At 44.7% G+C, this 14366-nt stretch overlaps 1 protein-coding gene across 8 annotated transcripts in view; it reads left to right on the top strand.

Moving 5' to 3' along the window:
- The window catches only part of PSD3 (pleckstrin and Sec7 domain containing 3), a 432295-nt gene extending 418456 nt beyond the window's left edge, over positions 1-13839 (top strand). For all 8 annotated transcript variants that reach the window (XM_015565163.1, XM_006765503.2, XM_015565164.1 and 5 more), the window contains one exon: positions 5522-13839. In XM_015565163.1, the coding sequence (XP_015420649.1) occupies positions 5522-5737 (216 nt within the window). In that variant the 3' untranslated portion in view covers positions 5738-13839. The remainder of the gene's footprint in view (positions 1-5521) is intronic.
- Positions 13840-14366: the final 527 nt, after the last annotated feature.

Raw genomic sequence — 14366 nt, 5'->3', positions numbered from 1 at the left:
ACTGCCCTACCCCACCCCCCCCCCCCCCCCCTTATGGTTCACCATTCCCTCCAGGGACCAGTAGTGTGTCCTCTTCCATATGTCTTACTTCCAAGTAGCTCTCCCCGACTTAGAGAATCCCGGAAAGTTTGCAGCTGAAAGTGGCCGCGTCCCCTTATTTTTGCATGTGGCACCTGAGGCCTGGAGGGAGGGAGGTCTGGTTGCTCAGTGTCAGACTCCATGGGTTGGAAGATCCTTTACTTCACAGGATAAAATTGGACATAGAACTGGTAAGATGCTAGCTTATGGGACTTCCTACGGGAAGGGGCATTTGCATTGAGAATGCAGAAGGTGTAAAAGCGCTTTAAGCTCAAAAGCAATTAATAATCTTGGGGATGAAATGCCATGGGAGAAGGCAGCTTAGAGCAAAGGTCCTTCAAAGCGTCCTGAAATCCTACTTGACAAATGCCCTCGAAAAACTGCCCGTGTCCCTCATGCCTGCCATTGACCTCTCTGGAGCTGTGAGTCTGACAGCCAGGCTGCCGGGAAGAGGTTTGGGGACTTGCCTCTGAGGGATGTGTGTAGGACTTTAGGATTCCAGGGCAATCAGAAGCATAGACAAAGTATAAACTGAAATATTAGGAGCACGGCCTGTATAAAAATGTTGTCAAAATGCACTAAAATGTTGCTTTAGATGTGAGTTCCCTAAGGAAAAGTTCAGGGAGAGACAACTTCTATCCCATAAGAGCTCAAGTTAGCCTTTTGTCGGATAAGTAGTGTTTCTCTACTCAAATTCCTCTCTGGGTATATAGAAACTTAACTTCATATCCCTGTGTTTCAAAGGACTTTTTCCCCTCCATTTTACTGAATAGCAAAATTTTAAAATGCCATTAATCCAAACAGGGTGTTTTTTTTTAAGTTAGTTTTATACTAGACCAGTGATGGCAAACCTTTTGAGCTCGGCGTGTCAGCATTTTGAAGAACCCTAACTTAACTCTGGTGCCGTGTCACATATAGAAATTTTTTTATATTTGCAACCATAGTAAAACAAAGACTTATATTTTTGATATTTATCTTATATATTTAAATGCCATTTAACAAAGAAAAATCAACCAAAACAATGAGTTCGCTTGTCACCTCTGACACGCATGTCATAGGTTCGCCATCACTGTACTAGACTGTTGTCAAAACCCTCCCACAAGGCCACACTGGGTGGGACCCTTAGGAACTGGGATGACCGGAGCCCCCAGTTGGTGGGTCTGAAATGGACAATTCATTTCTTGAAGTTTCCACCCAGAAAACAAAATGCGTATCTTTTCTAAGTGAGCTTTGTGGACTTTTAAATTCAGAATTTGGATTTCCTTTTTTAAAAGAAAAATATCTGGGTACTGAAACAGACCGGCTTTATAGAAAGGATTTTGAGAACTAGAGTAACAAAGAAAAGAATGAGAGGTAGCAGTGTTTAAAAATTACTTCTTGAATCAGGAAGACTGTCCTTAACAGCCCAAGTGCTGTTCTCGGGTGGACGCTGAGGAGGGCAGTAGCAGGACCAGGGATGGGTGAGAGCCATCCATGGCCTGTGAGCTCTGATTTCTCTCTCAGGCAGTGGATTGGCCCGAGTTATCCTCTGGCAAACATTGGATGCCATAGGGGCAGGGGCTGCAGCTACAGAATGGACACACTGACGCTCTCAAAACATGTCCTACAAGCCCAGTCCTTTTTGTCTGATCATGGCTTTTTGACCTCTTCTGCTTGTATTAATATAAGAAGTGAGTTTTTTATTTTAAAGTTTTTTTTTAATTGAAGTCACAAAATTTATTTAGAGAGCAATAAAGCCAAAAGGTAGAGTGAAACGGCATTGAATCCACACTTCCTAAGGTTTTCCTGAAAGCCACAAATACAGACCAGGTGAACCAAAAATGTGTGTATTTGCTGTATACACACAGGCAATGGGTTACCTCTGCATGCTGAAGACTGATAGGGAAGTAGGAGGGGAAAATAGGGAAAAAAACTTTACATTTTTAGATAAGAACTTATAGGAAACTCTGTTTTGAATGTAATTACTTTCATAAGTTAGCAGGTAGTGGCGGGTGATCCAGCTGATCAAGGAGAAAGTCTGTGCACATCAATTCTGCCATCATCCCCAAGAGAATGCAAACACAGTCTCTATTTAAACCAGCAGTTACTTCAAAAGCTCCTCCTTGTTTTGTTTGCTTGTTTTTATTTTTTGTTTTCCAGCACAGAGATCTAGGAGCAAAAGATGTTTGCTATGTACATGACATTATTAGTTTCTTCCCATTTCATTCTAAGATGGCCTTTCCCCTGCCCTGGTGAGGAAGGAAAATGTCAGGAGGAAATGTATGCAGGGTGGGTCTGTGGAGCTGTGAGGTCTGAATGCAGATGACAGCTCTGTGTTACAAGTGGCGGCACAGCTTTATTTTCATTCCAGTGGTTACTGTCGTATTCCTAGCAGAGGGCAAAAGGAGAGAGCGGTCCATCAAATCAAATAAAAAATAGTACGCAGGGCTCAAGAGAAAAGAAACTGCTCAGTCTGGTGCATGCACATGTATGTGTGGATGTGATTACATTTCTTCTCAAATAACATCGGTAGGTGTGACTTTTTTTTTTTAAGCAGACAATTAACCTTCAACTTATGCAGCAGCTTGCTTGGCCTTGGACATGGTGTTTTTTATTCCTCCCAAGTTAGCTTTGCTACTAGTGACCAGGGATATATTTTTCTATGCATCTGAGAAGTATTTTTACAAGTAATTGAAGGCCATCTTAATAAAGTAATATAGCGAAAAATGTAAGGAGGTTACAGAGGGGAGAAAGACTTTATTTTAGTAGATAAAGAAGCCATTAAACACTGGAATTGTCTTTGGCTCTTGGTCACAGAAGGCTTCATGAAAACAGCAAATCTTAAGAAGGAAATTAAGGCAGAGAGTTTTGCTGAGGACAAAACCATAAAAACAATATTCAGATGCTTATCTGCAGAGCATAGCTGCTGGACTGGGATTTGGTAAAATCCCACCTCAAGCTTTTTTTTCTGATAGTGGAATTGGATCAGGCAGCCATCCTGTTAGAAATCTATTCACACTGTTGGAGAATTTCTGAGGAAGGACGCTGAGCATACAGCACTGACATTTCTAAGAATTGATCTGAAAACGAATCGGCAAGAGACTAAAACAAAATCTTTAATAACCTAACAAAAGGCAGCAAATTGTCCCTGAGGCACATCTTATTCTCAAACCCTCTGTGCCCTTCTTAATGAAAGACACACACTTGAAAGGGCTCCATAATGAAGACTAACGATTTAGGAAAATGAGTTGATGCTGCACTTTTTATTAGTGCAGTGCCCGAACGCGCCACCTGGCCCCAAAGCTAGTCCTTCACTACCACATGCACCTCCCAGACTCACTTCTTACATCCCATCACATTTTTAACCTCACCCGAGCTGTGCTAATTCTCGCATCGTGTGATTACTTTGTGGCATGAAACTACATTCATTAAAACATTCAGGTGTTTTCATTTCTTCTTACCTCTCTACCTTCTGGTTATGAATAATATTATCAGAAAAGAGTACAAAACTTTCATGTTGTTGTTTACTTGTTAGTGTCAGCAGCAGGTTCTTTTCTGTGTTAATACTGATGAGGCTGCTACTTTCCAACCCAGGGAGCCTAGAACCTTAGGTTAGTATTGAAATATTGACCATGCTCCTGGTACATTGCATGTAAATCACATGTAAGAATGATCAGGCCAAGGAAATCAGATGTAAATAACCATTGACAGCTTTTTATCTCTTTAATGAATGCTTTGTTATAGGGTTAAATTTAGAGGCTGCACTTCATGTATGAATGACATCTAGTTACTGTCCAAATGAACATCCAACGTAGCCATATACAGTGGTCCAGTTGCTCTTTGTTTTTAAGCTGAACATGGAAAATAATATTTGGTCTCATTTACTGCTACATAAGAGATACTCAGAGCACATATATCTGTTTTGTTAACCTCAAAAGTATGGTATAAACTACTTTTCTTTCTGTGTGGAGAGAGAGCCCAGTCTTAAGCACAGCAGCCTGCCCCTCACTTGGTGTATCTGTGCCGGGTTTGCCGTGCACGGCATCTTGACAGTCCCGGTCAGGTGGATGTGGACGTGGACGTGGTAGGATACAGACAAGTCTTTGCTGGGTGGTGGCTCATGAGCCTCAGCACTGCCTCTCTGGGTCAGACCAGGGTGATTTTATGGGAAACATGGGAATGTAGTACACTGGAGATTAAGTGTCCCCAGAGATTACTGACTTGGGAACTCAACAAGCATCCACCTCTATGTCTGTCTATTCCCACTGCTGGTCAGAGCTTCATGCAAAGCTGTTCCCTTACTCAGAGGAAATATTTGGGAGTGGGAGAGATTTACATATTTAGATGGGTCTGTAATCCAGGAAGACATGGCAGAAACCAATATCCACTGAATGGTTCTCAAAGATGTTTAGCTAAAGTATTTTGAAGAGGCATGTGGTTTGGTTTCAGAAAATGGTAAAAAGCAAAGCTATGTTACTGGGTTTCATAGCCTGTGTCCCTGTAAGCCATTGTCACTCAGAAACAGCGCAGCCCCTGGAACGTTCGTGAACCCACTGCACTCTCCCTTACCTTATTTCTCTCAACCACGACCACGCACCCCTCGTTTTCTGGCCCCCTTCCACCTTTACTTTGCTTTGCCTTTTCTTCTCATCTGACTTATTTTTACTAGAATCTATCAAATCAAGAATCTGAGATCCTTCTGTAATTTTCAATCTATATAATAGTTCTAAATAGTGACTCAGAAGCTTTTTAAAAAGTACCAATTAGAGTTAGAAGGGAAAAAAATTCTCTGCTATGTTCTTTTCAGTTATTCATACAAAAAGATGCCCAGCGACAAGAGAATCGGAAACTATTTAAAACGTAGTGAATACTCAACAAATCATTGATGGAAAAGTTTTGTTGAATGAGAAAAGTATCAGAAAATAATTTGAAGTTTGGCAGGAAACCCAGAGCAGCTGGAAAGTGTTGTGGTCTCATAGGGGACTAGAAAGTCGAGTCCCCATAGACTGATTCCTCCGGTTGAGTCTTTGTAGAGTTACAGGGACCATATTCAAGCCAGGTTCAAGTGACACCTAGGTCATGTGAGGGAAGTTCAAGTGGGTACAGGCAGCACGGAGCCATTGGAGCCACCCAGTCGCCAAAAATCAGGAAGTTATAGCCTCTCCCACTTACACCCTTCTTGTAGCTGAGTGTTCAGATAGCATGATTCTTCCATCTGATGGCCAGTAACTCCAAGTCGGCATTCTTTCAGAATGCAGAGCAAACTTGAACTAAAGTTCTGTCTTCATTTCTCATCTAAACGAGTGAGTCCATCAGTCCCCTGGGGCTTTTGCCCACTTTGGGGAATGAAGTCAAGTCTTCAACAGCCAGGCTGCACTCCAGGTAGCCAGTGCACTGGGGGTGCTGCACACGTGCATTTGTGAACAGTGTGTTGACAGCAGTTCTTCTCTGATTTCCCCTCCAGCAAACCCGGTATGAGACGTACATCGGCATTCTGAAAGAAGGTGGCAAGAAGCTCCTGGGCAGCAACGGCAGTGAGGCCCCAGGACTGAAGAAGTCGCATTCGAGTCCTTCTCTGAACCCAGATTCATCTCCGGTCACTGCCAAAGTCAAGCGCAACGTTTCAGAGCGGAAAGATCACCGACCCGAAACACCCAGCATTAAGCAAAAAGTTACTTAGAATCCATCTGCGACCAGGAAAGGGCTGGTCATGGAGCAAAACAGAGTTTTTCAAGATCCTTCTGGTAAATCCGTGAATATATTTAAAAAAAACAAAAACAATAGTCTGTGACTAAATGGTGCATTAGTAACCTTTTCTATTGTATATTTTTGTTCGTGTCTGTACAGATTGTCTCTTTGCTCTTGATTTCTTTGCTTTGACGATTTTTGCCACTTGATAACTAATGCACCTTTTTGTGAGGGGGAGGGGATCATGATTTCAGATTGAATTGTGTATCACTTCTCCTTTGGTTTTCTCTTGTTTGCACTCTCTCAGTTGTTTTATGTATTCTCAAACCAACTGTTACACTTTTTTTTTTAAGGTTAAAAAAAAATGAATCCGTTGTGAACCACTTTACTGGACAAACTTAGTTTAATCACTTCCAGCCAGACTTAACATAAACCTTCATATGTGAATTCTTGCCAGTCACAGAGGTGGCATTGAGCACTCACAGAAGTTCGCTTCAAAATTCCAGTTCGGGAATCGGGTGCTCCACACTGACGCAGCTGTGCGGGCACCTCAGCACTTGTCTTTGGGGTCTGACCCTGCAGGAAGCAGGGGGAGGGGGGCGGAGATCACGAGACTGGAGAACTTACGAAGCGTGCTGGAGTGTTGAGTCCATTTTAGCCAAGCAAGGAAAGAGGAGGTGGGGCCTTTTTGCCATTGAAGGTTAAGGAAAGATGACACAAGGTTCATTTTGTTCTCTAAAGAGCATGATAATGATCAACTCTTGGGAGCGGCAGCAGGAGGCACGTGTTGACACTGCAGGAAACTGTTACCTCGCTCCCACGGGGTCTAGACCAGGAATCCAGAGCCATCTCTGTTGTCATCACCCTTGTCATCCAGGAGTTTAAACGTGTGTAGGCAGCTGTTGTCTCCTGGTTGTGAGAACATCAGGGTCTTAAGAAAAACAAGTAAGAGAAGAACAGGGAGCTGCAGGTTTCCAGCAACGGAATCCTGAGTCTTTAAAGTCCATCTGAGAGTAATAAATAGTCTGAATGGACTGTGGTTGGAAAAGTGAGGACTCTGCCGGTTGCATATACCGAGTTACTTACTTAGTTTATTCTTATCTTAAGTCTCTTTGATAGTCACTTCTCTTTGCTCCTACTGAACTTTCTCCTAAGAATAGAGACTATTTTAAATCATTTCTTTCTATCTGCTCAAAATCATTCTGTTGACCTTGAAGTTATAAGCTTGTTTCCGTGACGGTCCCTGTGGAATTCAGGGTGATAAAAAGAACATTCTCTTGTATAGGAAGAGATAGGAGTGAAAATTGAGCCCACCATGAGTTAGAACTTTCTGATGTTGAAACTTTGTGATCCTTACAGCTGTAATCTCCACAACTTCAGAACTGGAGGAGTCACTTTGAATGCTCTTTTTCCCTCCCACAGAAAATTGCTCTAGTTCTACTCAGTGTATTAGTTAAAGGTACTATGACCAAAGAATCGGGGACTCTGCATGCATAGCATGGTTCCAGGGAGTTAGAGAAAGCCTGCTCTTAAACTGTGGCCATTTCCAGTGGCATTAAATCACATGATTATTTATTCACATTCACTTCCTGCCTATATAAATGTTCATAGTTGATGGTGCCCAGAAAAGAGAAACCCCTCGCTAAGGGTATAGCCGCTTGTTTTGTGATAAGTACTTTGCCACGCCTTTGAAAAACTCACTCTAACCTTCTGTCTTGTGTAGATAAAGGCAATGACAATTTATGTTTCAGAACCAAGAAATGAATAGGATAGTTAACAATGTGGCTCATAAGACCTGATTCATTTCTGTAGCTTCTGACTGTGTTCAAGATTCCCACAAGGGAATCATCTTTCTTCCTAGAATCTGAATGATCGGCCTGCCTGTTTTCTGCCTAGTTCTTTATCCTGAGCCAAGGGGAGAGAGATCCCTAGACCAGGTTGTCTCTGAGCTTCGATAACTAAAGGGAAAAAAAAAATCCCTGGTGGGCTTAAATGTGTCTGCCCACAGTGTGCGTGCATCTGTGTACATAGTGTCCCTACGTGTTCCACTTGTAGTATTTAATGAACAGAACGGTACCTTGCCGCCGAGCCTGGCGTTCAAAGCAGTTCTGAATCCTCGGTTAGCACAGCAGGACATGGCTCCCGCTGTGTGAGTCACTGATGTGTCTCCCGGGGCTTCTGCACATGCTAATAATAATGGGATGAGAAGGGCACTTTTGAGGCTGCAGTATGCGGTGTTTGCATAGTGTATCTTTAAAAACAATCGCAAGGCTATTTGGTGAGCCAGGGGGCAGCCTGCCCTGCCATGACGTTGTCCATCTTTAGGGGACGGGCCATGAACACTTCCTGAGGCCTGTCAGGTGTCTGTCTGTTGTCAGTGCACCTAGCAGATCAAGAGTGTATCCTGTAGGAGGAAGCGGCCCCTGGTTTGACGAGATCGTGAGAATCGTGCCCATAGCCAACCACGTTTTCTTCTGTCATAATTTCTTTCCTATGGGATCTAGTCAGAAGAAATCAAAGACATTCCTTTCACCGCTAACCCAGGCCTACGGCCTAATTCACGGTACAGGGAGCTCTCCTCCTCCTCTCCTTCCGAAGGTACGCCCCCTTCCCGCCCTCCCCTCCCCTATGTCAGCATGGAGCCCTGCGTCGCTCTGCACATGGTAAGCCATTATTCCTCTTCACATACATGCACTTCATATTAATTTTCAGTCCAGAAAATCTTGATAGGCATCCAAAGACTCTGTGGTCGTGCTATTGCCCACTGGAGCCGAGAAGTGGCCCGTGTGTCAAATCTCTGCGTGTTTCGGGGCTGGTTCCCGCCTCACGTGCTGACTGTTACAGGGAGGTGCCAGGAATTTCTCGTTAGCGACCAAGACTTAGTTACTCACAGGCAGAGTCCTTGTTCTATTGCCAGGCCATAGATACTGTGTGAGGTGCACTTTTTTAAAAGCATCCTTTCATTAACTCTTAGCGATGCCTAGTTAAGCCAAGCAATACTTGTGTGCAGTTTAAATCATCTCATTAAAACCAGCGTGTGGGAGATTCCCCTGGTGGAACTGGAGTTCCTGGGTAGAGAGTGGCTGCCCACGGCCCTCCGTGCTTCTCCGACTGTTACCTAGCTCTAGGTGGGCGCTGTTTCCTGGTTGGAAGTGATGTGCGGGAGCTCCTGTGGCTGGCTTGCCGGGGCCTAGCTGGGCTTGGCCTTTTGAGTTTGTATCTCACCTGTGGCCACACCACAGAATTTCTCAGGCTGGAGAGGAATTGAGACAAGTAGCAGGGAAGGAGGCCACAGCACAAAGTTACAGGGTTTCCTGTTGGCCCTTCCCCGCTGCTCCTCTGTCCTGTGAGGAGCCTGGAAGGTGTTCTTAGGTGAGGCAGGGCCTTCTGTGACAGGAGCGCACCTCTTCTCTGCCTTTATCGCAAGTCAGAGACAGCTGGGAGAAAACGGACCTTAGAGAAGTTTCCCCATTGTCGTACTATGAAGACTTTCTTGGATTTGGTTAGTTGTCCTGAAATTTGAATTCCTTTGGCATTTTTCCTTGCAGCCATCAATTAAGTTTTTTAAGCCTGAATTCATAGGGGGTTAACTGGCCCTGTTGATACAAATCTCTGTCATTTGGCTCTGGTGACCCTGTGCAGTGTTCAGTGGGTGGTAGTCACCTTCCTTCATCTCAGCAGTGAACGGTCCCTTCGCTCTTTCAGTGGCAGAATTGTTTCCAGGTATAAATCAAAACCACAGTGGCATCTTAGGGCTTGTGAAGGTAGAGTCTGGCATGAGGAAGAGTGTGATTTGGGGTTTTAGTAGCACCTGCTTTCCTCAGAGCATCCAAGTTACTGGGACAGAGAAAGACCAGCCCCCTCTGCAGGCAGAGGAGCCCTTGGGCTGACCTTGCCCCAGGACTCCTGGCTGTCTCTCCTTCCAACAGGCCACCATCTGCCTCCCCACCAGCCTCTGGCATCTCACCATCCAGTCATCCCGAGGACCTTAGAGATCAGTAGTTCACCATGAAATGCCCCCAGCAGGTGAGAGAGAGGTGCTCGGTCACTGCCTCTCCTCTCAGCTTCCCTGCCCACGCCCCACGCCTACCCGAGGGCCGGAGTCCAAAGTCATTGCCATTGTCATGATGTACCTAGAGTATCAAACCCAAGCGGGCAGCCCGCTGCTAGGACAGTGCATGCGGGGAGAATGTCCTCATAGGGAGAATGTCGGTAATACTTGAATCTGCATGGCAGTTTGTTGACTTGAATGCAACAGCAAGAAAATATTGCAAGTTACATAATTGTATATACCGTAGGTTTCCTTCCATCTCTGGCTCGCCCTGTGTGATGTATGTGTGTATCTGTACTATTGCAGGCTTTTGGAAAATGTCCATGTAGATAGTATGTCAGGCATCAAAGAAAATGCTTTCCTGTCACTTGCCAATGTCGTGTTTGTGGGTATTTATGGCTGTATGTATGTATATGTTATTCATGTGTAGTTGTATATCAGTATATGGTATATGTACATCCAATTTATTTTTGTCCTTAATAACCAGTGTGATATGAACAGCAAGTAAAAACCTCATAGGATTGAGTATATAATGCAGTTATTGAGAACATATGTAGTGGTACTGTTTTATTCAACTTAAAGTCAAATGATATTTTGATTAAATTTTTGAAAAAATAAGATTTCATGCTAGAAAATTTCATCTTTGAGCTTTGAATCACCAGGGGAAAAAAAAAATGACTCAGAACCAACTTTGTTAAACTATTTCAATGTCCTGTGTACAATACCAAGGGGGGCACTCATCATAATTTGAGATTACAGAAAGGGGTGAAAAAACAAAACAAAAACAAATAAGCCGTCTTAGCAACTTCAGTATTAAGAGCACTTAAACATAATGTCAAACTGACAGTTTGGGGCTTTTTACAAAATGTGATGCTTTAAAGCACACGTTCTTTATTGTTGTAATTAGTCCAGGAAAATAGAGCTTTCAGGAGAACTGAGTAAGCAAGGACCCACCAGCTCATGTAGGTGCTTGTGTCTGTCTGTAGTGGGTCAAAACAAACCCTCTCCTCATGCCACATCCTTACTTCTTCCTTTAAAGTGATAGTACACACGCTGACGTGTATCAGGGCTTCCCAAGATAGGGTACTGTATTCTAGGCTCGCAGCTGCACAACTCGCATCTAGTGTCACAGGTAGAAGAATTTTAGGACAGGCTCTGGGCCAGGTTAACACTTTAATATTTTTATACTTGGGTCTCTTTCCGCCTCTCCCCAAAGAAGAGCCACTGGCCTTAGTTGTTTGAGCTACTGCTTATCTGGCAGCATGTACATAGGAAACTAGAGATTAAATTTTCCGAGCCAGCGTGTTTGGTGTATTCTCAGCTGCATCTGAGTGTGTTTGAGTGAGTGGTTGAGGCCTCGTGCTCTTGTGTCTGATCCTGAGTCAGAGAGTTGGGGTGTAGAGTGGAGACCAACCTTCGGCTCCAGGCTGCAGTCGTGTGTTGGTAGTTAAAACTTGAGCTTTTTAAATTCACTCTACAGTCTTGAATTATTTTTGCAATTCTACCATATTCCTGATTTGTTCTTGATGTTTGGTGACCTGGCTCTGATGGATCAGCAGGGTCTTTGTTCTGCACGAGTGTGTTTCCTTCCAAGAATTATAGTGCTTTGCAGAAATCATACACTAAAGGAGTAGCAACAATAAAAAAGCTTCATTTTGGGCCTTAATTAGTTGACATGTTTGGACTTTCAGTATAAAGCCATGTAGGTTAGGAAGCCAAGTAGCCTTTGGCATGGATAATAATATCCGCTCTGCAGAGAGAATATGCACATGGATGTTTAATGCTGTTCCTTTAAGCTATAGGAACAGGAGAAATTAGACCAAATTAAAGTTGGGGGTGGGGAGTGTGAGCTGGCCACCTGCCCTTTGGGGTGGACGTGCATGTGGCCAGCCCTCGGCTCTGAGAGATTGGGAACCAGTTTACTGTCCTGTCCGGCGTGTAGGGGGCAAGGTTCCCACGTCTGGGCCTCTCACCTGTGTACGTACGCTTGCACACACGTACACGCAGTGAATGTTTTAAGTTCTACAAACTTAAGACACCCCGGGCCAGAGGGTTCTAAAGAGGTGATGGGCAAAGGCGTGGGAATGGCATCCCAGGAGTGTTTCCCGGGGCAGGGAAGAGTCTGTGGCCAAGTGTCCGGCTCTCAGAGGCACTGCATTTAACCAATAAGAGAGGGGATACATGTCGCATCCTTTCTGGTGGACACCCCACTGAGGCTCGCTTGTCATTCCCAAGAAGCTGCTCTCCACATCCCGCAGCAGCCTGGGGAGGTTCCAGCAGGCCGGTGCACCGGTTTCCTGGGTTTCCCAGGCGGCATCGCGGCTGGCTCTGGAGATGATTCGAGAAAGAAAGCCACAAAGCACTTACCCTAGGAGCGCTGTGCTGGTCCACCTCTCCTCTGTGCTGCCCTGCTGCGGGGAGTGCCGGCTGAGGCTTGCGGAACCGCTAAGCACTTTTCATCAACAATCAGAAGGGACTAGCTAGTGTTTCCCTTTGCAGGGCAGAGAGCTCAGCTCTCACGAATAGTGTTATAAAATAAGCACCTTAACTTCAATTCCTGAAAATGCTGATCAGTGGAGAAAATTTTGGAGTTTCACTTACTATTTGCCTGTGAGCCTGTCTTGATCTGTCTATAGACACAAAGTCCCAGCCACCAAATTCAGCGAAGAGCAGCCTGGCAGGTCTGAGGCTCCTTGCTCTGGCCCCTGACCCGGGGCCCACAGTGGGGGTAACGTATTCTCTCTGCAGAGAGGATCGCGTCTGGCCTTCCACTCCACATGGGCTCCCACTGGGCAGCAAGCGCACCCTGGGTTTCACATGCCACTTCCCGACCGTGGGAATCCAGCGTCCTAATGGGCTGACCCTGCTGAGGCAAGATAACAGCTCTGAGAGGGACTGGGGGATGGGAGGGGGGGGTGAGACTGGAGGGGGCATGTGACAATGGCATAATAATACTCTGTCTGAAGCCATGACACAAGCTGGCACACTGAGCTCTAGCCAAGGATGGGTGAGGTCTTTGCTTTTGCACCCAGATTTCTGGAAATGCAAAACGTTTCATTCTCGGGGAAGGGTCAAGGCACGCTAAGCTGACTGCTTAGCTGTCTGCTCAGTCCAGAGAAGAGCTGTGGGGTGAAGGCCTAGACACCTCCCTGCATTGTCTTCTACCTCACGTTTTAGGAGCCGTTTCTAGAACAGAAATTACGCAAGTGGAGAACCGATGCTGTCAGCCTTGATTACCGCAGGCTGGGCAGGGGGAGGCCGCTAGTGTCTTTAGTAATATGTGTGCCTATAGAGAGCGAGCTTTTAACTTGCCAGCCATTAACTGGATCCCATTCACGGTGGCTCAGGCTAATGGGCAGTAAGGGCAGTGTGGAACATTCCTTCACCTTCAAAGTTTTCTCCACCCACCACTTCAGCCCCATCGCAATGCTGGTGCCATAGTCCCTGCAGATTGTGAAAGCGATCAGTGACAAGTAGCAGCCACTCCTTGTCAGTGGCCAGACCGTCAGCATTAGCAGACGGGTGAGCTCACGGTACCGAGTCATGTCCTGGAAGCCTGTTCCTCGTTGCCACCCGCCAGATGGAAGAAACGCATCTCTCAGAAAATTAGGGCACTTGGGGTGGTCACCTTTGGAACGGAACAGTAATTTATGTGGATATTGTTAAAGTGTTTAAAGAATATTTTAAAAATTAAGTTTACATTTTACAATTGCTTTATTTTTATTAAAATAGTTGTATATAAATATTACATTTCACTGTTGTTGAAGTAAACCTAAACCGTGTAGATGAGTGAGTCCCCTGCCGTGTATAGAAGCCGTGATATATATATATAGTACATTTCTCTATTGTGTAAATGTTCATGAATAGAGTTGTTCCTGTGTTTTTATAAGTTGGGGCTAATTTGTTGTTTTAACAACAAAATTTATTGCATTTAAATGGTTTTTATGTAATAGAAATCATGCGAAATAGTGAAGGATTTAAAGTATGTATATGATATATGTAAATGTACAAACTTTAGCAAGAAATAAATACAACAGATTTCAGTCATTTTTGAGAATGTTTTCATTTGCTTATTTAATCACCTAAAATAATACCTTAAAAATTCAAAACAAGCACCAAACATACCCTCTCTTGCATAAAAAAAACAGCAGCCCCACAGTGAGAGATTTGGCCAGAGTAAGTGAGGAAGGTGGTGTGAAAGCCAGATTGTTAACAGACTCACCTCTGTTTCTTTTAAAACATATTTTTATTGATTTCAGATAGAGGAAGGGGGAGGGAGAAAGAGTTAAAAACATCGATGAGAGAATCATCGATTGGCTACCTCCTGCATGCCCCACCCTGGGGATTGTGCCCACAACCCGGGCATGTGCCCTGACCTGGAATCGAACCATGACCTCCTGGTTCGTAAGTCGACACTCAACCCCTGACCCACTCTGGCCAGGTCTGACTCACTTCTATTGACTTCCACGAAAATTCGTGTTTGTGTGAGGATGTTGGTGAGACTGAAAAAGCCTGCTGTCTCCACTGGCGGGGGCGGGGAGGGGGGGATGATCTTGAGCAGGGAAGGAAC

Source organism: Myotis davidii, unplaced genomic scaffold (genome assembly GCF_000327345.1).
Source record: "Myotis davidii unplaced genomic scaffold, ASM32734v1 scaffold93, whole genome shotgun sequence".
Taxonomy (NCBI): Eukaryota; Metazoa; Chordata; class Mammalia; order Chiroptera; family Vespertilionidae; genus Myotis; species Myotis davidii.
The sequence above is the reverse complement of the archived record's forward strand: the minus strand, read 5'-3'. Positions and strand labels throughout refer to the sequence as shown.